Here is a 25,066-nt window from a genome sequence, read left to right as displayed (position 1 = left end):
AGGTGACAGATCAGGTTGCTCAAACAATGCAAGTGCTCTGCAGCCCAAAGCTGCAACGCATTTTATGTACATGGCGTTTTGGGGTGCGAGGAGTTTTAACTGACTAAACTGCATTCGAGGCGTTGCAAGCGTCCAGGAAGCCCCGGGAACGTTAGCTTATGATATCACGAGGGTTCATCATGAAGAAGGAGTTCAATGTTTCTTGTAGCGCCTTTGTTTATTGCCCGAGAATGACTCTCAGCGAAGTGAACTACGTACCCTGCCTTAGGCTCGCTAATGAAGCCGTATGTGTCAAATGGTGGGGGTGCTTTGTGTGTCCTTGGTTGTCAGGAATGGTGACATGTTTAATGACTCTCTTATCGTTTGGTTTCATATGACACTTGGCCAAAGAACGCCTAAATGCGTGTTCCCGTTGCATGAACTTAATATCCTCCCTTTGTAAAGCACTCGCTGTCATGAGCGGATAATTTGATACAATTTAATGCACTTCATATTGAATGCTTGTGGCTAATGATTGGACCATTTGCCATATTAGGTAGTGTGTTGACTACCTACTGACAGCACCATGATGAACCCGTCGACGCAACAACCCGATACCTGATGACAATGAGCCAAAGACACCGGCAAATCTCCAAATTGCGCCGTCAAGTGAAACATGGCCAAAAATCTGGCCCACAGCTTCAAAGTTCAACGCTCTTTCTGGGCACAATCCCTCCGGGAGGCCTAATCTCCAAGGGGTAAAAAAACCAAAACCTCTAAAGAGTCCCCTAAATTATAGGACACCTACCCCCCTGGAGCAGCCCTCACACTTGAGGTGAGTCCCCGTCTCGGCCCCTCTTGGCGCGCGTCTCTCTGTGTCTGACCTATCACCTTTCAGACCCCGTTCTCCAACAAATGCCCACCGCCTCTGGTTGCCAACAACACACCTGGGCCGTTAGGTTGGCATTCATTTGTTGTTTGTCGTCGATACTTTTTATTGCTGATCGCACGTCAAACCGCACCTAAACAACATTATCGTGCATATTATTCTATATACAACCGTACGCCCTGCCAGCGAATCACGAAACCCTGCTTGTATCTTGGCTCTGCCTTGATCCGCATCCGCGACTCGGCCTTTGTTTAAAGCCATCTCCCTTTATTATCTATCTTATCCTGGTCTCCTCTCTCTTTGTTTGAGGTCCAGTCGTTTCCCCCCTCTCGCCGCCATTTTGTGGCTCATTGCAACAATCTTGCGGCCCGCATCTTCTGCGACCCCCCTCAACCCCCCTGAAGGTTCGCTTCAGAGCAACCAACGATCGAGCCCGACTTTTTCCCCCCTTCTCTCGGGACGACAGCACCGCGGCCGATGATAACGTTTGTTGCGTGACACACAGCCTGCGTTCAACATGTCGTCCGCAAATAGTATCAAGGTCGTGGCCAGGTTTCGACCTCAGAACAAGGTCGAGCTTGAGTCAGGCGGAAAGCCCATCGTATCCTTCGATGGCGAGGATACCTGTACCGTCGCCGTATGTTTTGCCATTTGCGTTGCTTTGCGTTGCGTTACTGTTCACGGCAATATACGGTGAGACCTCACAGCTAACATGTTCGGCAGTCCAAGGAGGCGCAGGGTAGCTTCACCTTTGACCGAGTCTTTGATATGGGATGTAAACAACAAGACATTTTCGACTTTTCGATCCGATCTACCGTCGATGATATTCTCAATGGATACAACGGAACCGTCTTCGCCTACGGCCAGACCGGTGCCGGTAAGTCTTATACCATGATGGGCACAAACATCGACGACGATGAGGGTCGAGGTATTATTCCCCGTATCGTCGAGCAGATCTTTGCCAGCATCATGTCCAGTCCCGGCACCATCGAGTACACGGTCCGCGTCAGTTATATGGAAATCTACATGGAGAGGATTCGAGATCTGCTTGCACCGCAGAACGACAACCTGCCCGTCCACGAAGAGAAGAACCGAGGTGTCTATGTCAAGGGTCTTTTGGAAATCTACGTCTCAAGTGTCCAAGAAGTTTACGAGGTCATGAGGAGAGGAGGAAACGCCCGAGCTGTCGCCGCCACGAACATGAACCAGGAGTCCTCGCGATCCCACTCCATCTTTGTCATCACCATCACACAGAAGAATGTCGAAACCGGTTCAGCGAAAAGCGGACAGCTGTTCCTTGTCGATTTGGCTGGTAGCGAAAAGGTTGGCAAGACCGGTGCCAGTGGACAGACTCTGGAGGAAGCCAAAAAGATCAACAAGAGTTTGAGTGCCCTGGGAATGGTCATCAACGCCTTGACCGATGGCAAATCCTCACATATTCCTTACCGAGACTCCAAGTTGACCCGTATCTTGCAAGAGTCTCTCGGTGGTAACAGTCGGACAACCCTTATCATCAATTGTTCGCCCAGTAGTTACAACGATGCCGAAACATTGGGTACACTAAGATTCGGTATGCGAGCCAAGTCGATCAAGAACAAGGCCAAGGTCAACGCCGAGCTGAGTCCCGCCGAACTCAAATCCCTCCTCAAGAAAGCGCAAGGACAGGTCACGAACTTCGAGAGCTATATCTCCTCCCTCGAGGGCGAGATCCAGATGTGGCGTGCTGGTGAAGCCGTCCCCAAGGAGAGATGGGCCACACCTCTAACTACCGATGCCGTTGCTAGAACCAAGGCTGATGCCAGGACATCGACACGGCCATCTACTCCTTCATTAATATCAGACAGCCGATCAGAAACACCTGCGATATCCGAACGAGCTGGCACTCCCAGCTTACCGCTTGACAAGGACGAGAGGGAAGAGTTCCTACGACGAGAGAACGAACTGCAGGACCAGATCTCGGAGAAGGAGTCTCAAGCTGCGTCGGCCGAGAAGCAGCTGCGAGAGACCAAGGAGGAGCTGGCCTACCTCAAGGATCACGACAGCAAAGTCGGCAAAGAGAACGAGAAGCTCACAACCGAGGTTAACGAATTCAAGATGCAACTGGAGAGGCTCACATTTGAGAGCAAGGAAGCTCAGATCACAATGGACGCCTTGAAGGAGGCTAACTCGGAACTCACCACCGAACTCGACGAGGTGAAGCAGCAGCTTCTCGATGTCAAAATGAGCGCCAAGGAGAGCGGTGCCGCTCTCGACGAGAAGGAGAAGAGGAAGGCCGAGAAGATGGCCAAGATGATGGCTGGCTTCGATTTGGGTGGCGATGTATTTAGCGAGAATGAGCGACATATCGCTGAGACGATCGAGAAGGTCGACTCGCTTCATGATCTCAGCGCGACTGGCGACAACATCGCACCTGATGAGTTTAAGGCGCTCAAGGCTCGATTGGTTGAGACCCAGGGCATTGTTCGACAAGCAGAGCTTTCCATGTACAGCACTTCCTCAAGCGAGTCCGACTCAAGGAGGAGGCAAGAACTTGAAGCCCGTCTTGAGGCTGTCCAGGCCGAGTACGAGGAGATTCTTACCCGTAACTTGGGCCCTGAAGATGTCGAGGAGGTCAAGGCCCGACTTGAGAACGCTTTTGCGAACCGCCAGACTGCTCAGTCGCAGTTTGTCGAAGAGTTGAAGGAGGACATTGCCCAGAAGGCTGCTGAGAACACAAGAATGAAGACCCTTATTGAGGATCTTCAACAGCGTGTCAAGGCGGGCGCCACTGCGCCAATGGCTAACGGCAAGACGATCCAGCAACAGATCGCCGAGTTTGACGTCATGAAGAAGAGTCTCATGCGTGACCTTCAAAACCGATGCGAGCGTGTTGTCGAGCTCGAGATTTCCCTTGATGAGACTCGAGAGCAATATAACAACGTTCTCCGATCGTCCAACAACAGGGCGCAACAGAAGAAGATGGCCTTCCTCGAGAGAAACCTGGAGCAACTCACCCAGGTCCAGCGCCAGTTGGTCGAGCAGAACTCTGCTCTCAAGAAGGAGGTTGCTATCGCTGAGCGCAAGCTGATTGCACGAAACGAGCGTATCCAGAGCCTGGAGAGCCTGCTACAGGATAGTCAGGAGAAGATGGCCGCTGCGAACCACAAGTATGTACCCCTGAATGTAACCCCTCTTCTGATGAACTCCACTAACAAACCACCCAGGTTCGAGGTTCAGCTTGCCGCTGTCAAGGAGCGACTCGAGCTGGCCAAGGCCGGCAGCACTCGCGGTCTTAACTCGCCTGGTGGCTTTAGCTTTGCCAACGCTGGTAGCAGGATCGCCAAGCCTCTTCGAGGAGGCGGCGGCGGCAACGACGCCCCCAGCATTCCCACGATTCAGAACCTTCAGGGCCAGAGCGAAGGCAACACCAGCAGCGGTAGCAGCAGCAAGCGTGCCAGTTGGTTCTTCACAAAGTCATAGACAACATAATGAGGGAATAAAGATAAATAAAAGAAGAAAAGAGCTCGCTGCTTTTTTTGCTTACCTTATGGGCACGGCGTTGCGAGCAAGATCTGTTAGACACAAACATTCCTCCTTTTCATACCCCCCCTTTTTCCATTCAACGATGCCCCCGTTCGACAAAGCTTTCTAAAAGGTTTCTCTTCTTCTCTTCTGCTGCTTTCTACTTTGTCCCCCGATTTCGGTTTTGTCTCTTTTTTTTCTGCTTCTACTATAAGAAGGCGATAGAGGATTGGGCGGCTACGATGATTTGGATTTACGACAGGCATCGCGATGGGACCATGGTAGGACGGATGGGTTGTTACATGGCTGGCGCTCTAGGCGCGAGAGATGGGATGAGATGAGCTGTGATGAGTCGAAGGAGAGATCGAGAGAGAGGATAGGAGATGAGACAAATATCAGCAGCAGCAGTGGAGGAAGCTTGCATGAGTCTTGTCACGACCACATAGCTAAAGGCACGAAGTATAAGAGAGTCAATGAATTGATTGAATTTCTAACAAACATTTTATTTTTATTTCTTATATCAAAGAGCTATAACAGAGTGGTATTCTTGACGGAAGGCTTTACAATCTAAACCGTTTACATGCCTTTGTAGACAAGGACAACAGGCAGTTAACCAAAGGGGATATCATCAAGTGACAAGTCGTAGGTCGAAAGCGCCGATCATTCGTTTACATCTTGATGTCCTGGTTGCCATCACCGTTGTCGGTTCCCATGGCAGCCAGGAGGATGACCTGAGGGATGATAACGGCGAAGATGACACAGAGGGCAGCGAAGGTGACAGCGACGATCTTGACGCTGAGCATGACAATACGGCGCCAGGCAGACTTGGAGAAGCTGGACCAGGCGTCACGAACAGTAGCATAGCCGAGGCCACCGACAACAACGGGCTCGATACGGCCGTTGAAAGAGCGGTCGAAAGGAATGATGGTGTCGGCGTCAGCGGGGAGAAGAGAGGCCTGGACTCGAACGAGCACAACGTAGGCGGGAATCTGGATAGCGACCTGGAGAAGGACAGCGACGAGCAGGATGCCGAAAACGCTGCCGAGACCGTGGAGCTGAGGAATCTCATTGGTCTGGTCGCCGCCAAACAGGTAGAGAACACCGAAGGTGCCAAGATTGACGATCTGAGAGGCAGCCCAGAAGATGAGAGTAGGTCTCCAGGTGGCGGCGAAAGTGGTCTTGAAAGGAGGGAGACGGCTCCAGAACTTGAGAGGAGAAGGAGGCGTGATGACGATGTGGACCCAGGCGGCGCTGAGCTGAACGCAGACGAGAGAACCGATCAAGTTGGACAGAACAAAGGAATAAGGAATGACGGCATAGGTGATGCCGTTGATGAGTGCCGTGACGACAGCTTGGGCGAGGAAGCAGGGCAGACCACGGAAGATGGCGCGGAAACCACCAGTAGATCGGAGTAGGCGCCAGGTAGCTCGGAAAGACGAAGTGACGGGACGGCCATGGCCAGCGATAGGGACAGAGGAAGTAGAAGCGGGCTTGGGCATGTCATCGTTGGCGAGAGGCTCGACGGGGAGAGGTTCGTAAGCGGGAGGTTTCTCATCTTCGACGATGGCGAGAACGGGGAAGACCTTTTCGAAGGTGTAGTTGATCTGAGATGTGTTAGCATATGGACGTGAGTGTCAGTAAGGGTAGTACTCACGAGAACAAAGACGGGGAGGAAGAGGATGAAGTTGGCGAGGAATACGAATCTCGACCAGTCGGGGAGTTGCTGAAGCTCATAGCCAAGATCAGGCTTTGGCATGTTATCGCGCCGCATAAGCAGCGATCCAGCGGAAGACAACATATTGAAAGGTTTACGATATAAGGAAAAGAAGTTTGTTTCGATGAAAGGAAAAATAGAAATGAAGTTGGTGATGAGTATCCTCGTAAGGTGTGATGTTGGATGGAGGAGGGTGGTTTAATGGGCGGTCGAAAAGTGGCTCTGACGGGGGCTTTATCAGTTATGTCCGGGCAGATCGCGCAGTGAAACTAGGCACCAGTACCCCCGATTTAGTGGATGTGGATGGGCTCTGACGGGACAGGGCGTTTACGGTTACAGGGGGTCAACGGGGGGGAGGGGGGCGGGGGGGGGGGGGGGCAAATTGCACAGCCTCAAGGCGAATTGATTGATCTACGTATACTCTGTGCGAACAGCTAATGATGGAAGAATTAAGACATTGGGTATTTTAATAGTTAAGTCTCTTAATCTATGGAAATAGCTATAACAAATGACTGATTTAGCATGATTCGGTTCATGTTCTCACCGTGAAGTCGGTGATTACCGTATTCGGATTGAAGGATCAGACTGAGGTGTGTAGGTAGGACTTTGATGATACCCTTCGTATATACACGTAATCAGCCTCAAACTCATGCCAAACGTAAGCTTTTGATTGGCGCTTCCTCGTCTTTTCAGTCTTCACAAAATATGCAACTTGCTTTTGTGTTGCTTTTGCGAATCTACATTTCTATTCATGCCCCGAGAGTTCCGATGTTTACAAGGCAGATCTAGAGGATTGTGCTTCGCTTCTTGGCGCTGTGATGAGACTGCAGGCTCATGGTTGAGTTTACCTGAAACTGTTTGTGTCGGCGCATGCTATGCTATGCTATGCTATGTTGTTGACTCGGCTATGTCGGCTCGATATATGTATGTATGTACTCATTTATGCCGCATTTATTTACTCTCAAGTCTCTGTTTGTTACTGTCTATCAAGTTCAGTTCCATTGTCAACATGTGAGTTAAATGAGGTGCATGCCCCGCAATCATGACTCTCCCGTTTCTTACAGGGGGCTGGCTGTCCGACGTCACTGGTCACATCCACTGAAAAGCCCCTCTATTCTATTCAACCTCATCAAGCTCTAGCTAGCTCGAGCTTCGTCAGCTCGGAACAACTAAAGCCGCTATAACCTCACTCTGAATACCCTCAGACTAAAGAATGCCCGCCCCCGAGATACCAAATCTCCTAAATTCTCTCCGCAGCGCACGTGGAGGCCGTGGTCGAGGTAGAGGACGAGGAGGTCACGCCTCATCAGCTGTTACTCACGATGCTACCATCCAAGGCACAGATACTGATGCTTCAGTGTCAAGGCTGAGCGCTGTTGATCTGGGGTATCTTTATGATCCGTATGCTCAGTACTTTGTGCAGAGTGGAGATGGACCGGTGGCGAGACGACTCCCTATAATCAATCGAGGTGTGCTAGAAAACATTGTCATGGCCCCCAATATATACTCACACATTTTGTAGGAACATATACCCGCACTATTTCTCTGGACACTCTTATCGAGTCGTTTCTAGACGGCGATCAAGACAGTGAACAAGGCGCAGGACCGAAACAGGTTGTATCTTTGGGGGCTGGTACTGATACAAGACCTTTTCGACTGTTCTTTTCAGAGTCGCGTCCTGGATTGGTCTATCATGAGCTTGACTTTCAAGTTGTCACCTCAAAGAAGTTACGGACTGTACAAGCTACGCCCAAGCTGAGAAATATCTTGAAAGATGCTACTCAATTGACCGAACATTCCTGGTCAGCTAAACCTACTGGGTGCGAATATTACTGCCATGGTCAAGACCTGAGAGGTTTCTCTCACGCCAAAACACCAAAGGAGGAAGATGGCACAGAAACAACGACGAACGAAACCTCTCTCCCTGGTCTACGGACCGATATCCCCACGCTACTTCTCTCAGAGTGCTGTCTCTGCTATCTCACCACCACCGAAGCCTCAGATGTGATCAACTTCTTCAGCTCACGGATACCAAACCTCGGCACAATCATCTACGAACCAATCCGCCCAGACGACGCCTTTGGCAAGATGATGGTGTCGAACCTAGCAGCGCGTCGCATCCAGATGCCCACTCTTCAGATGTACCAGACCCCGGAAGACCAACGAGCGAGAATGAGCAAAGCTGGGTTTGAAAAGGTGTATCATATGACGATTGAGGATATCTGGCAGAATTGGGTGTCGGCGGATGAGAAGCGGCGTGTGGATTCACTGGAGGGGTTGGATGAGGTTGAGGAGTGGAAGCTGTTGGCGGCGCATTACATCGTTGTTTGGGCTTCGAAAGGGGAGGGGTTTGAAAGTTGGGACAGTGTTAGAGGTTGTGCTTGATCTGACGATGTCAATGAATACTTTCAAGTGTTTATGATTGTTTAGGACCCATGTGAAAAGGATCGTGGTCATGCCAGGTCATACAAGCACAGCCGAGGACTTGTCAAGCATATTCAACAATTCAGTTAATTCAGTAGTTATTGAAGCGTGAATGTGTCTTGTCTAGGTATATCAAGATCTGTGTCTGACTATCATGACTTGTCTTAGGCGCAGGAACAACATATTTCCTATTTGAGTTTAGCCTTATTCCTACTGGCCTTCATCCCGACCAAGTCGCTTTCCATCCTCAGGCGAACCAACATCAACCTTTGAATCGCCATTTGAGAATACACATTCATATACAACTTGTTCAACCACTCATAAATCGATTCTCAAATTATTACCCAAGTCGCATACAATATCAATACAAGCAGGATCGGCCCCTTAGATAGTTGACCGTTGTTCTCAGAGCTTCAAGGTATTGCGCCTCTCACACTCCAAACACCCTCTCTCAGTACTACTCCGTACGCTTTAAGCCTTCATTGCTTCACAGAACTAACTCAATATGCAGATAAAAACTTTAGTCTTGGATAAACAGAATATTCAAGTCCTCTCAGGCGCACAACAACAACCCTTGACGTCTCATCTCACAACGCGACAAGATGGCGGATTCAAGAGATAGCAAGTCGTACAAATATCGCCAGGAGATCAGTCAAATGATGTACGTCTCGGGCGAAACCGCAGAACCACCCGTCGAAACAACAAGTATCATCGAAGACATTGTCCGCCAACAGGTCATCGAACTCGTGCGTCTCTCATCCCCTTCACCCACTCATCTCACCTCACCTCACCTCACCTCATACTAAACCCTCTCAGCTCCGAAACTGCACCGAACTCGCTTCGCGTCGCGGTTCAAAATCCATCAGCATCAACGATCTCATCTTCCAAATCCGCCATGACCAAGCAAAAGTCTCTCGTCTGCGCACGTTCCTCTCGTGGAAAGACGTGCGAAAGAACGTAAAGGACTCTGATGACAAGGGCGCTGATGCCGATATCGCCGCTGGTGATGATCCCGTGGCTGCGGGTGATAACACAACAGATGATACAGCCAAGAAGAACAAGAAGGCAAAAGTCGGTTTGCCGTGGGAGCCCTCGTCGTACTACAACGTTGAAGTGCCTGAGCGCGAGGACGAAGAGGATGAAGAGGAGGAGGAGATGAACTACATCACACTGCAGCGTTTGCGCAAAGCTGATGAGCGCACCAAGGCCATGACGAAGGAGGAGTACGTTACATGGTCCGAATACCGTCAAGCATCATTCACCTACCGCAAAGGCAAGCGATTCCGCGAGTGGGCTGGCTTCGGCATCGTCACAGACAGCAAACCCTCCGATGACATTGTCGATATTCTCGGCTTCCTCACCTTCGAGATGGTTCAGACCCTCACCGAGATGGCGCTCAAGGTCAAGGAGCAGGAGGATCTAGTGCGTGCTCAGAACGGAGGCGATAATGCTGGAAATGCGAAGAAGCGGAAGCATGAGGGCGCCTTGTTCGATTTCCCTAGTGAGGGAAAGACGCCAATCGAGCCTCGCCATGTGCAAGAAGGGTCTCGAAGATTGCAGCAAAGGCCAAAGAAGTCGAGGGCCATGCTCAACGGCACCAGAATTGCACAGCATACGCCGCTCAACATCTTCTAGTCATCTATCTATATGTGCAGCGTTCACCAGTTTATTGTACGCTAAGGCGTTGGATTAGGAACATTACCAAGTGTTAGGGTTGGTTAGTGGGAAAGGCGCACGGAAAGGATATTTGGATGTTCATTAAGGTATTACTTGATAGATTGGTGCCAACCACTCGTCGGCTATTTCTACACGTCTTTCGCGACTTCCATGCTGTATCTCCCAACCCTACGCTCGAGACACAGACATCTTGCGTCGTCGAGCAGCTGCAGCATCCTCACAGAGTCGCGTGCCGACTCTTTGTAAACTCATGGGTAATTCCTCCTCACCGTCACTACCAGCCTCCTTCTCATTACCATCTCTCCTATGATTCCGTCTTCTCGTATGGCTTGCACGGATCGTTTGCGTTCGCTGCAGTCCACTGGCTCTACTCTCGACTGTTGGGACCTCCTCTGCCGGAACACCAGTCATGCGGCTATCAGCAGTCGGCATGCGAGACAGAGGCATCCGCGTCAAGTGCTTGCGCTCCCGATAGTTACTAAGAGTAGGAGTCTTTAGTAGACCGCTGCGGAAGTCATTAACTCCAACCAGAATTTTAACAAGCTGCACAAGCTCTTCGAGATATTCGATGATCTCCATCTGTCCAGAAGTGCTCGCGTTCCAAGAGAGAAATCGTTTTTGGGTGATGAGGTATGCGACCTGCGCAGCAAGCTCCCCATTCTCGTCAAAGACACTCGATGACTCCCCAGCCGGTGTCTGAGTGCCACTTTTGGACGCAAGAATCTCGCGCACATGGTTGACCAGGCGCAATTGCGCCAGACGACTTGACGGGATGAACTGCGGCAGAGGCGTCCAGGTAATGAACGCCTCGTACACCGTGAAAAGTGTCAGCATGATACTGGCAGCCACATTCCGTCGATAGGCGTGGACTTGAGGATTCAAGTCTTCCAAAATGGACGAACCATACTCTCTCCGCAGCATCACGACGTTTTCCATCCTATCGATAATTTGATGCAACACGTAGAAGATCTCTTTGTAGACAGGCACGAGTGGTTTAAAATCCCCCTTAAGGCGCGGTTCAGTAACGGAGAATGGGAGAAAAGTCTCGGCCGCAGCCAGAGCTCCTCGTGCTTTGTTTGTGGCACGACGGAAGCGCTTGTTGAGGTCAGAATTCCGGAAATCTGGCTTGATGGGCTCGTCCAGGCCAACAGCCATCGCGGCTTGCATATTTTGAACCTGTTTGACCGACGCTGCGACAGATTCAACTAGTCGATCTCTAGCTCTGACTGGATATAAAATAAGTTCAATCAGCAGCGCAGTGGTTCCCCCCACGATAAAGGCACACAAGCGCTTATAGAAATAATGATAAGCGGGCTCGTTGCCGTTAACAGCAGCTAGTACTGTTAGTATATCAAGGATATCCGAAATGATAGCAAGCAACCTACAGAGTGCAACCACGACCATTGTAACCGTAGAGATCATGCCGGCCTTGACATATCTAGTGCCAAGCTGGACATAGAACGACGGCATGATACCAATAATCAGAAAGAAAACCATGGCGATCAGACTTTTGCTCCCGACTAGGGCAGATGCAAAGCCAAAAGCACTACCTGCCACGACACCGCAAAGACGAATGAAAAAGACGTGGAAGGACGTTCCTATGGCCACTTCAAAGACGAGAAACAGCTGCATTGGTGCCCATATGCCACGATAGGAACCGTACCATCCAGCCTGAGACTCCACGAAAGCCGGCCAGCTAAGTAAGAGGATGGCGATTGTGAGTTTGAACGCATATTTTATGTGTTCCGAGTCCTGGGTCCATTCCAAGACATCGGCTGCCATCCCCCTAATCTTGAGGATCTTACTGCGTTTCTGAGGCTGAGATTGCCCCTTTTCTTGTGGTTGTTCAGCGTTGCGATCCTCTCTCGTTTGAAGAACCGGCTCTGCAAATCGAATGCCTTTTTCTTCATCCTTTCCCTTAGGCGGCTGTGTTTTCGTATCCTTATTGCTTTGGTTTGTTTTAATTTTGGACTTGTGTCCTGTTGTACTCTTTCCCCGACGAACTTCTTTGCGAGCCGCTTCTGGCAGAACAAAACCGTCACTCTCACCACCAGTAATCAACCACTGCCTGATATCGACATGTTTGGGAAACCAGATTGTGGCTCTGTCGTTTCGAGCCTGCCTCTGTTCGACTGTCTGTCGAACATGGCGAAGCATCTCCAAAACATACTTAGCTGCCTGACGCAAACTAAGTACGAACGAAGATATCAAGAACGTTTCCATTCGGGGCATAAAGTCCGTACTATATCCACTCTTATCCATACCTGACCGGCGAAGCTCCATGGAGCAGCTGGCATCGAAATTAGCGATTGCTTCCGCGAAAAGGTCGATTCTAAGGTCCAATTCTTGGAGATGGATTCCTCTTGGGGTTGGTGCTCCTGAGGGCAGTCTCCGTACATCATAGCAATAAGCGACACATATGATGACCAGGCGTACAGCCTCCTTCAGCGAACCCTCAAACACCTGAACAGGCTCTCGGATACGCTCAATGATGGACTCAAGAAGACTTGCGCTACTAGCTTCGATCTCCCTTAGAGGTTTGCTTTCTTCAACCCTCTGAAGGTAGTCATCAAAGGTGCTCATGCGTTTGATTCCATTGGGCCCGGACATTTCGCTGTCGCTTTCGTCATCGGTGCCATCATTATTCTGCAATACGATGAATTTGTTCTCACATGCAGCGATGATGTTCACTGTGTTTTGGACGAGGCTGCTCATATAGGAGGTTGTCAGAGGCTTCATGCTGCTTAGAGGAAGAGCTGACACAGAGATCTCGTAGTTAACTTCCTTCTGAGCAGCTTTGCAATGAGTGTGACGTGCACGAAGACTCCCCTTGTTGCCTATCAGACTCTTGATCGTCGTAAGGCCAACTGGAGTGGTGGACATATGATATCGATGTTGAGATTGTTTGAAGGGATTCGGAAACTGACTCAACCACTTGCGGAAACGACCCTTCTTGCGCTTTGGTTTCTCGGGGACACTCTTTACTGTGTTTGTCATTGTAAGGGCAGTGATAGTGGAATCTTCTTCGGAATCAGCACCAGGTGTGATGAACCAATGCGTAGCCCGTGTCACGGTATCCATCGTTTCGATAAGAGCATCAATGGCAGACACACCGAGGTAACTGCTCGACAGCTCGGGAAAGATTGATAGGTTGACCACGATTGAGATACCACCGCCAACCATCATAGGGTAGTAGGTGTGTGTAATAACCTCTGAAGACACCGAGGTGTAGCCCCCGAGCAGAGTAATGATATTGGCAATGAGAAAAAAGGTGACAAATAAGAACATGCGGGGACTAGCCGATCTTACGTAGCCATGAAAGAAAGCAGCCATGGTGAAGAATACTGCGCAGATAGCATTATGGGCTGTTTCGTGTGTTGTTTGAGCAGTAGCCAACATAGATAGCCTGAGTGCAACTATGGACCACGCAAGTCCGAATAAGGTGCCCAGCAGCATCATGAGAAGGGTCTCGATCATGGGGCCCAACCTTTGACCTGGATGAGCAAAGACAGTAGCCATTGGTGCAAGAAAGGTCGAAGGGCCCAGGACTGCGGCGGCTTGAGGAGTCATGACGGCGACGACCGAACCGATACTAGCGATGGAGCACTTGATTATCTGTTTCCATAGATCGTTGGTCTCGGTGTCAACCCAGAGGACTATGGCCAGCTCTCGAAGTCGTTTCGTCACGGTCTTCATGATGGGCGACCTAGCCATGACTGCGGTAAAGATATAAGCTGATACTTTGGTGAATTCGTTGGAGCTTGATGAGAATCGTCAGTCATCCTCTCGTCTTGCGGATGGACGCTTCGAGATTCGCGTGAGCGCCAGATAAGAGAAGAAACGGACGAGCACGGCCAGCCATGCAGAAGGAAAAGATGAGGAAGAAGCTCAAATCGTCAATGCTCGATGGTGTCTAATCATGCAATTCATGCCCAGCAGTAGGGGTCAGAATTCCTTAATATCGTATCGCGTCTTGGGCTCCAAGGCTTGGCTACTCGTGGGTCATGAATGATTCGTGTCTGCAGGGGGGGAACTATGTCATTGCTTTTATAAGTGTATTATATTAAGATGATAAGAGTTTTCCAAGATGAGAGAGAGGGCGATCATATAATCATGAGTCGTGGGAATAAGCAATTGATGAAAAGTCATGGAAACACAGTGAAACAAAACGATGATTGACGAAAACTTGGAAAGTGCCGGAGATGGAACATCGGCACACGACGCTAAGGCAGGTTGCCCACGCGATGTGCCGAGACCTCGACTCCCATCGTTCAGGGCAGTCAATGGGATTGTATTCAGTACAACTGGCTTCTATAAGAAGTGTTCAGTTGTAATTCAGAGCCAACCGTAGAATCTTCTCGGTAAAATAGAAAATGACCAATTTGAAGCCATATCAACGTTTTTGCGGGGGAGTAAGACTAACTGGCCCATCTGCACCTCAGCCAAGCCAAGCCTGGTTGCACAACAGAAACAGGGGGTCAACGTGTGCTAGAAACTGGACTAGGCCGGGGCATCCCCAGGGTCTCTTAGTGGCAGCCTTGCAGCTCTCCAGTGGCTTTATCCTTACTACACTCAGCCAATCAGCATCAACCCTTGTGTTCCGCGACAGCCTCCTAACAACGTCGTCTTATCCATGCAACCATTTCTACCCCAGCTCTCCTTTCTCAACCGCCTCCCTCTCGTCTTGAGCTTCAGCCTTGCCCAAAGTCAAGATGCTCTCCTTTATCCTCATCCAGAATCGACAGTACGTTCTCCCAAATCCGCACACTCTCTCCGATTGAAAAGGTACTTACTGCTTCTCAGGGGTAAGACTCGTCTCGCGAAATGGTACGCCCCTTTTAGCGACGAGCAAAAGATCAAGCTCAAAGGCGAAGTCCATCGCCTCGTCGCACCCCGCGATCAAAAATACCAGTCCAACTTTGTCGAGTTCCGAAACAACAAGATTGTTTACCGCCGCTACGCTGGTCTTTTCTTCTGCGCCTGCGTCGACACAAACGATAACGAGCTCGCCTACCTAGAGGCCATTCACTTCTTCGTCGAGGTTCTCGATGCCTTTTTCGGAAACGTATGCGAACTCGATCTTGTGTTCAACTTCTACAAGGTCTATGCGATTCTCGATGAGGTGTTTTTGGCGGGCGAGATTGAGGAGACGAGTAAACAGGTTGTGCTTACACGGTTGGAGCATCTCGACAAGTTAGAATAAGGCCGGCGCTTGGTCGGGACCTGAAAGGCTGTGAGAATAGGCGGGATATTTTGAAATACTGCTTCATCTGGCCGAAATCGTCATTTGCATATCATAAGGGCAGGCAGGAGTTGAGGCGTTTCGTGGAGGCATCCACAATATCGAGAATATACCATTATCGCTGCGTTGTCCTTTTTATCCCAATCTCCCGCTACAAGAGCATTAGATTGGATATAAAAATGACACTTGTTCGAATCATTTTGTCAGATCGATGGGAGACGAGCTCGTGCCGGATCCTTTCGAAACCAACCTGGGGTTACTACTACCACCAGTGTCGAGTCTTGCTTTTTTCTTTGCTGGTACTTCCCCATGTTCTCCTTTTATATCCAGCGACGTAATCTCTTCGGACTCTTTGGACTCTTTGGACTTCGTATCCGTATCTGCAGCAGTCTCTATGCTTGAGAAGGGGATATCCCTCGTCGGCCAGTCCTGAAGGGCAGATTTGGTATACTCATCAAACTTTCTAATTTGACCGCGAGTCTTGAATTTCAATTCTCAGCAGAGGAACTTCCAAACATGTGGTTCACCTTACATTGTAATTGCGCAGTGGCAAGCCGGAGGGTGGTATGGGCTCTGAGGTCCTATACCCGTTAACACGATATCCATACCCATGCCAGATGAGCATCGTACTCAAGTTTAAGGAACTGATTCTCTATTTCATGTCGTAAAGCATTTCTCTTCTCCCTCAGCTGTTTTGTGTCCTCGTCCGACTCAGTATCCTTGTTGTTGATTTTAGCCCACAAGGCGATGGCGTCTTCAACCTCCAACCCCCAGGAGTCCACGAAAGATACCCATTTCTCGACGACTTGGCTTTGGAGGTTCTCTTCTGTCGTGAAGTCTTGGTGAATAAGCCATGTCATGTAAATTCTCCCCATTCTTCTAGCCGAGAAGCTTTCAGGTGTAGCGTCAAACTTTTGTTCGAGCAGGTTCTGGGAGACTTGAGCCAGTTGTGATACATCTTGCAAGTTGCTAAGACCGAGGGTGTAGCGGAGAGTGTTAAGAGTTTTTCGATTTGATCCCATTGTGTTCATGGACCGTGAAGGTTACCGGAGGGAAATGTTGTACTTGAAAAGACTGAGTGATTGGCGAATGCAGGTATTCCTTTGCTTGTATGAATCGATATAGGTAGAATGCTGACTTTGAACGTGATCCAAAGGAAGAAAGTAGAAACAGAAGAAACGCGGGGGTTCTGAAAGTACCTAAATACTCCAGGCAAGGTCAAAAAACATAATGCAGTCGCAACTCAAGAGTGATTGAGTTCGTCTTCAAAGTCTACCTACTGATGCATACCTAACCATCATCTGTAGGTATCAAGCCCGGTAAACCTTTTGTCAGACCTGGCCGTAAAACCTCCATTCTTGAAGGACCTTATTCACTGTTCCTTGCTTGAATACTCTAGCTCGCAGTCGGAGTAAGTGATCTTGACTGGCTATCACTGACAACCATACATCTTGCATCTTTCATCTGTGTAAGGTATCTAAAGGCCCTTGTGTGTAACATCTTGCTTTTGTTCTACGGTTGAGCTGCAGCGAATAGTGTGACACAAAGTCCATTTTCAACCACTCAGTATCAAACTTCCTTGTCCATAGAACACGCACAGCAACATGATTCACTCTGACGAAGTAGAAGCACGCCCCTCACTGGATAGACCTTCCATCTACACACTATCATATTCTTTAAACACAATTCACAGGCTCACAAAACTTGTTCATCAACAAATAAACCCTAAAAACTCCACGTTGCGCAATATTCCCACTCCATCCAAAGCACCTCATCGCTTCTTCAGCGCCGCAAACCTTCTCTCCAAGTCCCCAAGATCCGGAATCGATCCATCGGGCTCGCCCTTCCTCGCCGCTGGTTCCGCCTTCTTACTCGGCTTCAGCTCTACTGAACCAAGCGTCACCTTGGGATGTATGTTGTCGGTGGTCATTCGCGGCGGTGTCACTGTTAAAGGACTCGTTGGGCCGCCACCAGCTAGCTTTTTAACTGGTGTGTTTAACACTGGATCTTTGGAATCTGCTGCGAGAGGCGTTTCGAGAACCTTTTGCTTCTGGCCGCCTTGGTCGTCGTCATCATCGTCGTCGTCGAGGAGTTCTGGTGGTGGTGAGACTGTCTCCCGCTTGGGCCAGTCTACTCCGTATGCTCTGGCAATTTCTTCCAGGTATCCCACCACAAGCTCTTCGCGCGGGGGCGTGACGCTGAGTTTCTTGACGACCTTCTCGTTGACCTTTCCATCTGTATTCTCCGTCGCGGCAAGGACATAGTCCTTTCCATACTTCTCCGCAAATAGCGTCCTCACCGTAGCCAGCTCTTTGATCTCCGTCTTGGGCGCCGCATATATCAGACTCTGAATAGCCTCCTCCAAGCCCGGGTCAACAGTATGGCCCTCCATCAACCCAGCACGAGCAAGTAGCAGTTCGCAGTAAAGTTCGAGCATCTCGTGAAGCTCGGAGGTGATGTCGGATCGAATGATGTTCTCAACGCGAATGCGGGCTGAGTCTTCCTTTCCGGCCTCGAGGAGCTGAGCCATGGCTCGTCGCGCGGTCTTTCCAAGCTGTTCATCGCGCTGCTGAACCATGCGCAACCGCGCGATGGTAAGCTTGAGCTGAACCTTGAGCTTTGTCTACGGATTGGAAGCAATATGTTAGTTGATACTTCAACTGGCGCATCATGACATTGGATGCGATAGCGGGGAAGCGGGGGGGCAACGGACTATAAGACTAGCACCTGGCGCCATGATGAGCCTACGAGGGGTGATATAGCAAAGGTTAGTATATAGAGGCAGAGTGAGAAAGAAGCCTTAAGAGAGTGGGCGGTGGTACAAAGGTGAGATTGAGATACAAAGAAGGTGGAGGGGTTTAAGTTGGGCACATTCAATCGAAGTGCTATAACTGCGCTGTAGTGTAAGGCAGCCTGTCCTGCCTTGCGAACGCCCAGACGCTATGAGCTCATTGTTTGAAGCCTTAGGGCCCCACTATAGCTTCACCTCATCCACATCCGGTTCAAGCCGGAGCTCAAGACTTCAGGCAACCTCAATTATTCATGTCAGTAAATGGAAGCAGTAACTATCAAGTATAGGCAGAAGCATTCTTCCTGCAATGCAAGGTCTTGTGATAATTAATGTACACCAATACTTCCATCCGTAAATATTTAGGTATACAGCTCGTCTCTATGTATCAATAGCCATCCCAGTCAAAAGGCTATCTCATAGCTCCAGATGATCTCAAATAATAGAATCCTTCATCGCCATATAACGCCGTACCCTAATCCCAGTGATCCCAAATGAAGTTATGGTTGTACACTCCCTCTATCTGCCAGGGATTTGCAGCTCTAGAAGCAGATGGTGCATCTACTCCATATCGGCATCCTGTGCAACCGGTACTACCCCATCAGTTGCCTCTCCCTTAAACACGTCGTTGCCTTCGTACGTGACTCTTCGCCATCCACAAGCCTCCTTGTCATCCTTGATCCATTCCATCGTGGGGAAGTAGTGATCGTTCTTCTTCATTGTGATCACCCACGGCACGCAGTCAAAGGTTACAGCTTTGAGTCGGAAGTCTATTACATGTTAGCTGTCCCGTATTTATAAGTTTCAAGAAACAGTGGCTGACTTACAAGTATTGTCAGGAATTTCCCGGGTCGCGGCAATGAAAGAGTCGAGATCAGGGGTAGGAGTACCATTCACATGGGTGATGAAGTTGGTTGGTGCGACGCCGTACTGATAGGCAGGCGATCCACGAATCCGACTAGAGACGTAAACCTCACTATGCAGCTTGCTGATCTGTTGTCGAACAGCCTGGTGAGGCCTGTGAAGGATAGCGCCACAGAAAGAAACGGCATGGTTCGTTTCCATGTCGTCTGCTGCCACTGTAGGAAGTTGTAGGTGCACCTCCTCACACTCTCGCACAATAACCGCGTCCAACAACTCATGTGAGTACATCAAGTCGAAGTCGGAGATGGTAGTGCAAATCTTTCCGTTCAGCGTGAGGATAATATCTCCTTCGAGAAGAGATACAGGGTGGTTCTCGCGCTCAAAGGTTCGCTTGCTGACCATGAACAGCTGATGATGAGATCGGTTGGTCTGGGTAACCTTCTTGATCCACTCATCGGAGACGCCCATGACGGATGCCTGAGCCATCTGGACTGATCTGAACTCGACGGACAAGATACGCAGCTTGGGGTTGATACCCTTCTGGACTGACTCTACGACAGGAAGCAGAGTCTTGGTGCCAAGACCGAGGTAGTACTCTTCATCGCGTGACGTATGATGGGAACGCTCTCCCAGATATGACAGCCACAGAGCCTGGACAGTACCGTCTGGCGCGACAAGAACACCACTGTTACATGTCGAACCGAGGTTGCTGTCGATCGTAATGGCATCAACATTAACAGCACGATAGCGCGGGGCGCCCGAGTTGGCGGGAATGGCCACCGCAGTGATCTCAGTGACACTTGTAGATCCATGAACAACGCGCCCAATCCTATTGTAGCCGAGGAAATAGGTCTTGGCGCCTTGGGTGAGAACCTCATTGCTCAGGCGAGCGCTCATGACTGGCGCATCGACGAGTGAGGGATCGTACTGAATAATGGCGTAGTTCTGGAGGGGGTGTAGGAAGACAACCTTGCCCTCAACAATGATGGAGTCAGCAATAGTGACAGTGATGTCGCAAAGATCATAAGGGACAATGGCTCTGGAGATCAGAACGAGACCCTTGTCTGCATCAATCACGAGGCCCATGCCCCAACGGCGGTTCTTAGGGAAACCATCGAGTTTCAAGGGCATAGTGCAGTTGATATGCACAAAACTGCGGATGAGGTCGGCAATGCCTTGGTGTGGCATGTGGTCCAGCTCAATAAAGGAGGCGGATCGTCGAGTACGTGGAACAGGAGGCAATGGGTCTCCCAAGTCAGTGAAGTCCCAAACTCCAGACTCATCGTTTCGAACAGCAAGTTTCATCTTGGCCGCCCAGTGTCGGTCAATGTAGGCAACGGTAGTGTTGAGGGTGTGGAGGTCACGAAGGTGTTTGTAAGTGACAACAACTCGTGCGCGATCTGGGATTGCCTTCATTACTTGGATGAAAGTGTCTAGGTCTGGCACCTTCTTGTGGTCAATACTCTGGACAATCCAGCCATTATCAGTGTTATCAAATCGGAATGAGCCAGCTGATTCGCAAACGTAGACACCCTTGACAGCGACGGCATAGAGTCTTGCTTGCTGGTAGGATAAATCGTGGAAGCTGGCGCCTGCCACTGAAACAAAGCGGTCAGGGGTAATCTTGTGAAGATCTCCGACCGCGATCTCGACTTCTACGTCCTGTCCACCGCGCTGAAGGTGCAGTTTAATGGTTTCGTCAACGCTCGAATCCAGAATGTCGTCCAATCGAATAAACTGTGTGATAAGTTCGCCGTTGACCTTGATCAAAACGTCGCCTTCCTCGATCTTCTTGTCTGAAGGTCCTTGGGGGAGGACAATCTCAGCCACAAGCATGTTTGTCTCTTCCGGAAACTTCTCACGCATGGCAGCCTCCCATTGAGGGCTCAATCCCAACCTTCTGCATTCGTCAAAAGGCTTGAGAAGGAACTGGCACTGAATGTCACCACGTGTGACAGGCTTGCCGTTTTGAATGCATTGCAGAGCACGGAGTGGTCGATCCAATGGTAGGAAGTAATCAGTCGAAGCTCCATCAGAACGACCGCCAGCTTGGAGTGCGACAGCGCAACCGTCCTTGTTCACGACGGGACTGCCAGAACTTCCTCCACTAGCAGCGGCGTTGGCCTGGTAGTAGCACGTGTTGAAATCACTGTATCCCTCGCCATATTCCGGGGCATTTCGATCCAGGCGACTGATGATACCTGACAAGATACTAAGCTTTTCGCCAGCATCGTTACCGACGACTCGAATCTCGGTTCCAACTGTGCTTATTAGTAATGGTCCTCGGCCGTGATCGGAGTCCTTACCCTTTGCGAGGTCGGGTCGCAGCTCTAAGCCATCAATGTGCATATACTTGATCGCCTTGGGATCGTATCGTAGAATACCGAAATCGTGAACGGGGTCGCGGTAGACGGGGTAACAGTCGACTTCTTCGTGGTTGTCGAAGACACAGTGGCCCCAGAAGGGACCAGCGCCAACAACGTGACGGTTGGTCAAGATGTATCTGCAGAGCCAGATTAGAGCCTCTTCTCAGCTGGTATAGACAGGGGTTACACACCCTTTCTCGGAGTCAACAACGTAACCAGTAGCTTCACTGGTCAAAGCAGAATCGGTATCGAAAGAGCAGGTCTGGCAGAACCTGATGGCGACGACGTTGCGCACCACCTTCTGGATGGTATCCTGCCACTCTCCCAAGCTCCCTGGTGTTCCAATATACATAGCGTGAGGGTGAAGTTCGTCGGTCATGTCGGAGTGGTCGTCAAATTCAACAATGTCTGGTGTGTTATCGTTTGGGGAATGTTTTCCGTTGATGGGTTTTTTGGAAGGAGGAGCTTCGTCTGGCGAGCCCGGGGCCTTTCTTTTAGCCCGGGCTGAAGAAGATGCGCCATTCATGATTGTTTTGATTTCTGTGATTTATGACGGCAAACGCGACGACGATGTTGGTGAAGGAGAGCGCGAGTTTGGTTCGTGGTTAAAGGGGATCGAAAGTTGACAACGTCACAGAGAGAGAGACAGGGATCGCAAACAGTGACGGGACTGAGACAACAGCACGGGTAACGACAGGGAAACAGAGATGACGGGAGGAAAGAGGGGGCCAGTGATTAAGTAGAGATAGAAGGGATTCAAAGAATGCGTTGATAAGGTAGGATTAAAAGGGTGAACTCATGAGGGCATGTGATGAAAGGCCCAGGCTTGAGTGAGAGATGCGATGCGATGCAATCTGGGGAAAAATTTATGATGGATTCCATGCCTTGGCCTCAAAAGTCCAGTCCAGTCCAGTCCAGTCCAGTGATTGAGTGGATCAGCTGCAGCGGCGGGACTCTAAGGTTACAGGGGAAATCATACCCTCAAAAGCCGCTAAACGATGCAAGCGCCGTCATTCCCGCGGTGCCTAGGGTGCCTTCGGGTGCCCTTCAAGGTCTGACCCGGTCCCCACTCGACTCGCCCCGACAAGACAAAGAGGTTGTGGGTGTGGTCGAGTCGAGATGGTGTGCCACATAGAGACGAGGGGGACGACAGATGACCAGTCAGATGGGGGGATGGGATGGTGGGCGATTGAGACTTTTGTACCTATTCTGCTCACCTAGATTGTCAATATCAAGCTTATGAGTCCTAGATCTTTATATAATGCAACACATCGCACAAGACACCTGACCTTGTAAGTATGTGAGGGTCGTATTTATATGAGACATGGGCTTATGATGACCGACAGTATTTCCAAAGCCATAGATGATATCGTATACAAGAGAGAGAATCCACGATTTGGAGCACTGATTGACTAACAGGGAAACCAAAGACTGTTCCCCCTACTCGAGTCTCTTCACGTCATACACATCGACCCAAAAATCACTGCTGTCCTCCCTCATGTAACCAAACCTGCATCATCTATAAGGGTCACTCCTCGATCCACGAGGCCTTGCCATGCATGCATATCCAAGACAACCCGCTGCCGTCCGAGACACGGAAATAAACGTGGAGGGTTCCCAACCCACAAGATCCTGTGCTATCCTATCATTGTTGCACTGCTTCCCGATCCAGGTGACCACCAACGTGTCTCGTGCGATCCTCTCTTGCATATGCATATCATACAAACATTCAGAGCCCCTCTCTTCGCCTTGACGGCCCGGACTCGAACAGCTCGTCGATTGTTGCCTGCTGCTTTTCCGGGGACATGCAAGTCGGCCAGTGGACGAGATGCCCTCGTCGCTTCTTGACAAAGGAGCTGTACAGTAGCCAAGCAAAGAACACTGCTGTGACGCTCAGTGCTGTCGGGTTGTGGAACTCACTAGGTGACGAGAATATGATGGTCGACGTGTATGAGCACATCTCGAACACATTTTGCCAACTAGCTTCCACAGCAGAAAAGGCTCCTCTATTCTCTGCCTCAACTTCCTGCAATGCATGGTCAGCAAAGTTCCTCAACATATACCGCAACAGAACTCACCTCTTGAATAATGACCTGTGCAGACAGATCTACCCCCCAAAGTCCGATTCGGCTCAACATCGAACCACAGACAAGTCCCAGTGTCGATACCAAAACGTTGCCAGCATATCGCCAGAAGATTGATACACCGATTGCTAAACACCCCAGTTCCCAGCTGAGGAACCAAAGACCGGCACGAACGGGACCAATTCTCTTCATTAACCACGGTCCGATCCATGTGGCGAGAACCTCGAGAGTCACCGAGACTGTTCTCATTGCAGCAATCTGAGCTGAAGTGTATCCACTTGCTAACAAATATGTAACCATAACTCCGCCAAAAGACAAGACTGTGCAGTAGAGAAGCGCTATTGAGAATGAGGGTGCAAATGCAGGATGTGTAAAGTAAAGTCGAAGGTCACTGGACGTCTTCTGCACAGCCTTTTTGAACGACACATATACATTCTGATGAATTTGTTGTTCCTCATTTTGTGGTACAATAGGGGGCGTAGTCTTTGATTGCTGAAGTTCGGGTACTTGATAATAGACCTGTCTCAGTCAGAGAAGATCATGTTGAGGTCGTATGGGTTGTATATGACTTACCTTAGCAATAGTGAAATATTCAACAATAACTGAAGCACAGTTCATTGCTAGGTTGACAAGAATTGCTGTTTCCGTGGAAACACCATCTAGTATGCCTATGAAGAAAGGTCCGAGTAGTTTACAAACAAGGTCAATTCGCCTCATTTGCGAGTTCATGGCTATAAGTATGTGTTAGTAACATCCATATGATATTTGAGAGAAAACATACTTCGAAGTGCAGTAGTATCTGAGCGTGCCACAACAATAACCCAATCTCTTTCCACTGACACGAGATTCATGATAGCGGCTAGTTTCTCAATACATGCCATGAAGATCAAGGCCGCAAGCAAACCGACCCGCAGCTCATCTGAAGGGCTTTCGGCTCTGCTGAGTATGAAGAATATAGCGCATGAGGCAGCAACAACAAGTCGCTGTGAGACTACTCGGGTTAGGGTCATCTGTCATAACGGCTTCTAATGACCTACCGATTGACAGTCTCACAGTCTTAAGGCGGTCTTTACGATCGATGTAGCTCCCGACCCATGATGACAACGTGATCGCAGAAGCACCTCTCACTATCGAGTATATCGCAAGGGGCATCAAGGTTCCGGGGAAGATTGATGCAAGATATAAGACGCTGCCGAATTCGAAGACGCGTGAGTTCCATGTTGAGAGGGTATGAGATATATAGAGCCTTCGCGCGCTTTGGCTGAGCGTCCATTCGGGGTCGGTATTGCTGATATTACTAGTATCACTTTCATTATTGCTGCTGATTTGGTTTAGTGATTGATACTGTGAATGAATGATGCCAGTTGATGAAGTCGGCGATGTCGCTAGTAACGGTGCCGTTTCTTCGTCTCCGACGCCGGTAGTTGAAGCCATGATCGTCAATTCCTCAATTCTTCAGGTACTAGAAAGCAATCACATGACACTAAACAAAGAGACAATTGAGGAAACTTCAGATTTATATATGAGAGTCAAGTTGA

The 25,066-nt window shown here is 49.7% G+C and overlaps 10 protein-coding genes across 10 annotated transcripts; 4 read left to right on the top strand and 6 right to left on the bottom strand.

Moving 5' to 3' along the window:
- Window positions 1-1,385: 1,385 nt before the first annotated feature.
- Window positions 1,386-4,327, top strand: FPRO_02466 (uncharacterized protein; the record flags this gene model as incomplete). The annotated part of the gene is made up of 3 exons (XM_031227430.1): window positions 1,386-1,505; window positions 1,592-4,014; window positions 4,072-4,327. 3 exons carry the CDS (start codon window positions 1,386-1,388, stop codon window positions 4,325-4,327), a joined length of 2,799 nt encoding a protein of 932 aa, XP_031077867.1.
- Window positions 4,328-5,037: 710 nt separating this feature from the next.
- FPRO_02467 (uncharacterized protein) lies at window positions 5,038-6,167 on the bottom strand (the record flags this gene model as incomplete). The annotated part of the gene is made up of 2 exons (XM_031227429.1): window positions 5,038-5,973; window positions 6,024-6,167. 2 exons carry the CDS (start codon window positions 6,165-6,167, stop codon window positions 5,038-5,040), a joined length of 1,080 nt encoding a protein of 359 aa, XP_031077866.1.
- Window positions 6,168-7,296: 1,129 nt separating this feature from the next.
- Window positions 7,297-8,468, top strand: FPRO_02468 (uncharacterized protein; the record flags this gene model as incomplete). Its single annotated transcript, XM_031227427.1, has 2 exons — window positions 7,297-7,552; window positions 7,606-8,468. 2 exons carry the CDS (start codon window positions 7,297-7,299, stop codon window positions 8,466-8,468), a joined length of 1,119 nt encoding a protein of 372 aa, XP_031077865.1.
- A 641-nt stretch (window positions 8,469-9,109) lies between these two features.
- FPRO_02469 (uncharacterized protein) lies at window positions 9,110-10,142 on the top strand (the record flags this gene model as incomplete). The annotated part of the gene is made up of 2 exons (XM_031227426.1): window positions 9,110-9,253; window positions 9,324-10,142. 2 exons carry the CDS (start codon window positions 9,110-9,112, stop codon window positions 10,140-10,142), a joined length of 963 nt encoding a protein of 320 aa, XP_031077864.1.
- Window positions 10,143-10,352: 210 nt separating this feature from the next.
- On the bottom strand, window positions 10,353-13,898 carry FPRO_02470 (uncharacterized protein; the record flags this gene model as incomplete). Its single annotated transcript, XM_031227425.1, has 2 exons — window positions 10,353-11,518; window positions 11,570-13,898. 2 exons carry the CDS (start codon window positions 13,896-13,898, stop codon window positions 10,353-10,355), a joined length of 3,495 nt encoding a protein of 1,164 aa, XP_031077863.1.
- Window positions 13,899-14,896: 998 nt separating this feature from the next.
- FPRO_02471 (putative clathrin assembly protein) lies at window positions 14,897-15,387 on the top strand (the record flags this gene model as incomplete). Its single annotated transcript, XM_031227424.1, has 2 exons — window positions 14,897-14,928; window positions 14,988-15,387. 2 exons carry the CDS (start codon window positions 14,897-14,899, stop codon window positions 15,385-15,387), a joined length of 432 nt encoding a protein of 143 aa, XP_031077862.1.
- A 234-nt stretch (window positions 15,388-15,621) lies between these two features.
- On the bottom strand, window positions 15,622-16,448 carry FPRO_02472 (uncharacterized protein; the record flags this gene model as incomplete). The annotated part of the gene is made up of 3 exons (XM_031227423.1): window positions 15,622-15,906; window positions 15,959-16,007; window positions 16,057-16,448. 3 exons carry the CDS (start codon window positions 16,446-16,448, stop codon window positions 15,622-15,624), a joined length of 726 nt encoding a protein of 241 aa, XP_031077861.1.
- A 749-nt stretch (window positions 16,449-17,197) lies between these two features.
- Window positions 17,198-18,163, bottom strand: FPRO_02473 (putative IST1 Putative translation initiation factor, has a role in resistance to high concentrations of sodium; the record flags this gene model as incomplete). The annotated part of the gene is made up of 2 exons (XM_031227422.1): window positions 17,198-18,049; window positions 18,140-18,163. 2 exons carry the CDS (start codon window positions 18,161-18,163, stop codon window positions 17,198-17,200), a joined length of 876 nt encoding a protein of 291 aa, XP_031077860.1.
- Window positions 18,164-18,775: 612 nt separating this feature from the next.
- FPRO_02474 (uncharacterized protein) lies at window positions 18,776-21,970 on the bottom strand (the record flags this gene model as incomplete). Its single annotated transcript, XM_031227421.1, has 4 exons — window positions 18,776-18,984; window positions 19,042-21,339; window positions 21,385-21,581; window positions 21,636-21,970. The coding sequence occupies 4 exons, from the start codon at window positions 21,968-21,970 to the stop codon at window positions 18,776-18,778; spliced, it is 3,039 nt and encodes a 1,012-aa protein (XP_031077859.1).
- Window positions 21,971-23,173: 1,203 nt separating this feature from the next.
- Window positions 23,174-24,962, bottom strand: FPRO_02475 (uncharacterized protein; the record flags this gene model as incomplete). The annotated part of the gene is made up of 5 exons (XM_031227420.1): window positions 23,174-23,470; window positions 23,523-24,047; window positions 24,102-24,259; window positions 24,310-24,519; window positions 24,566-24,962. 5 exons carry the CDS (start codon window positions 24,960-24,962, stop codon window positions 23,174-23,176), a joined length of 1,587 nt encoding a protein of 528 aa, XP_031077858.1.
- Window positions 24,963-25,066: the final 104 nt, after the last annotated feature.

Source organism: Fusarium proliferatum, assembly GCF_900067095.1.
Source record: "Fusarium proliferatum ET1 genome assembly, contig: FPRO_scaffold002, whole genome shotgun sequence".
Lineage (NCBI taxonomy): Eukaryota > Fungi > Ascomycota > Sordariomycetes > Hypocreales > Nectriaceae > Fusarium > Fusarium proliferatum.
This window is presented reverse-complemented; position numbering and strand designations above follow the sequence as displayed.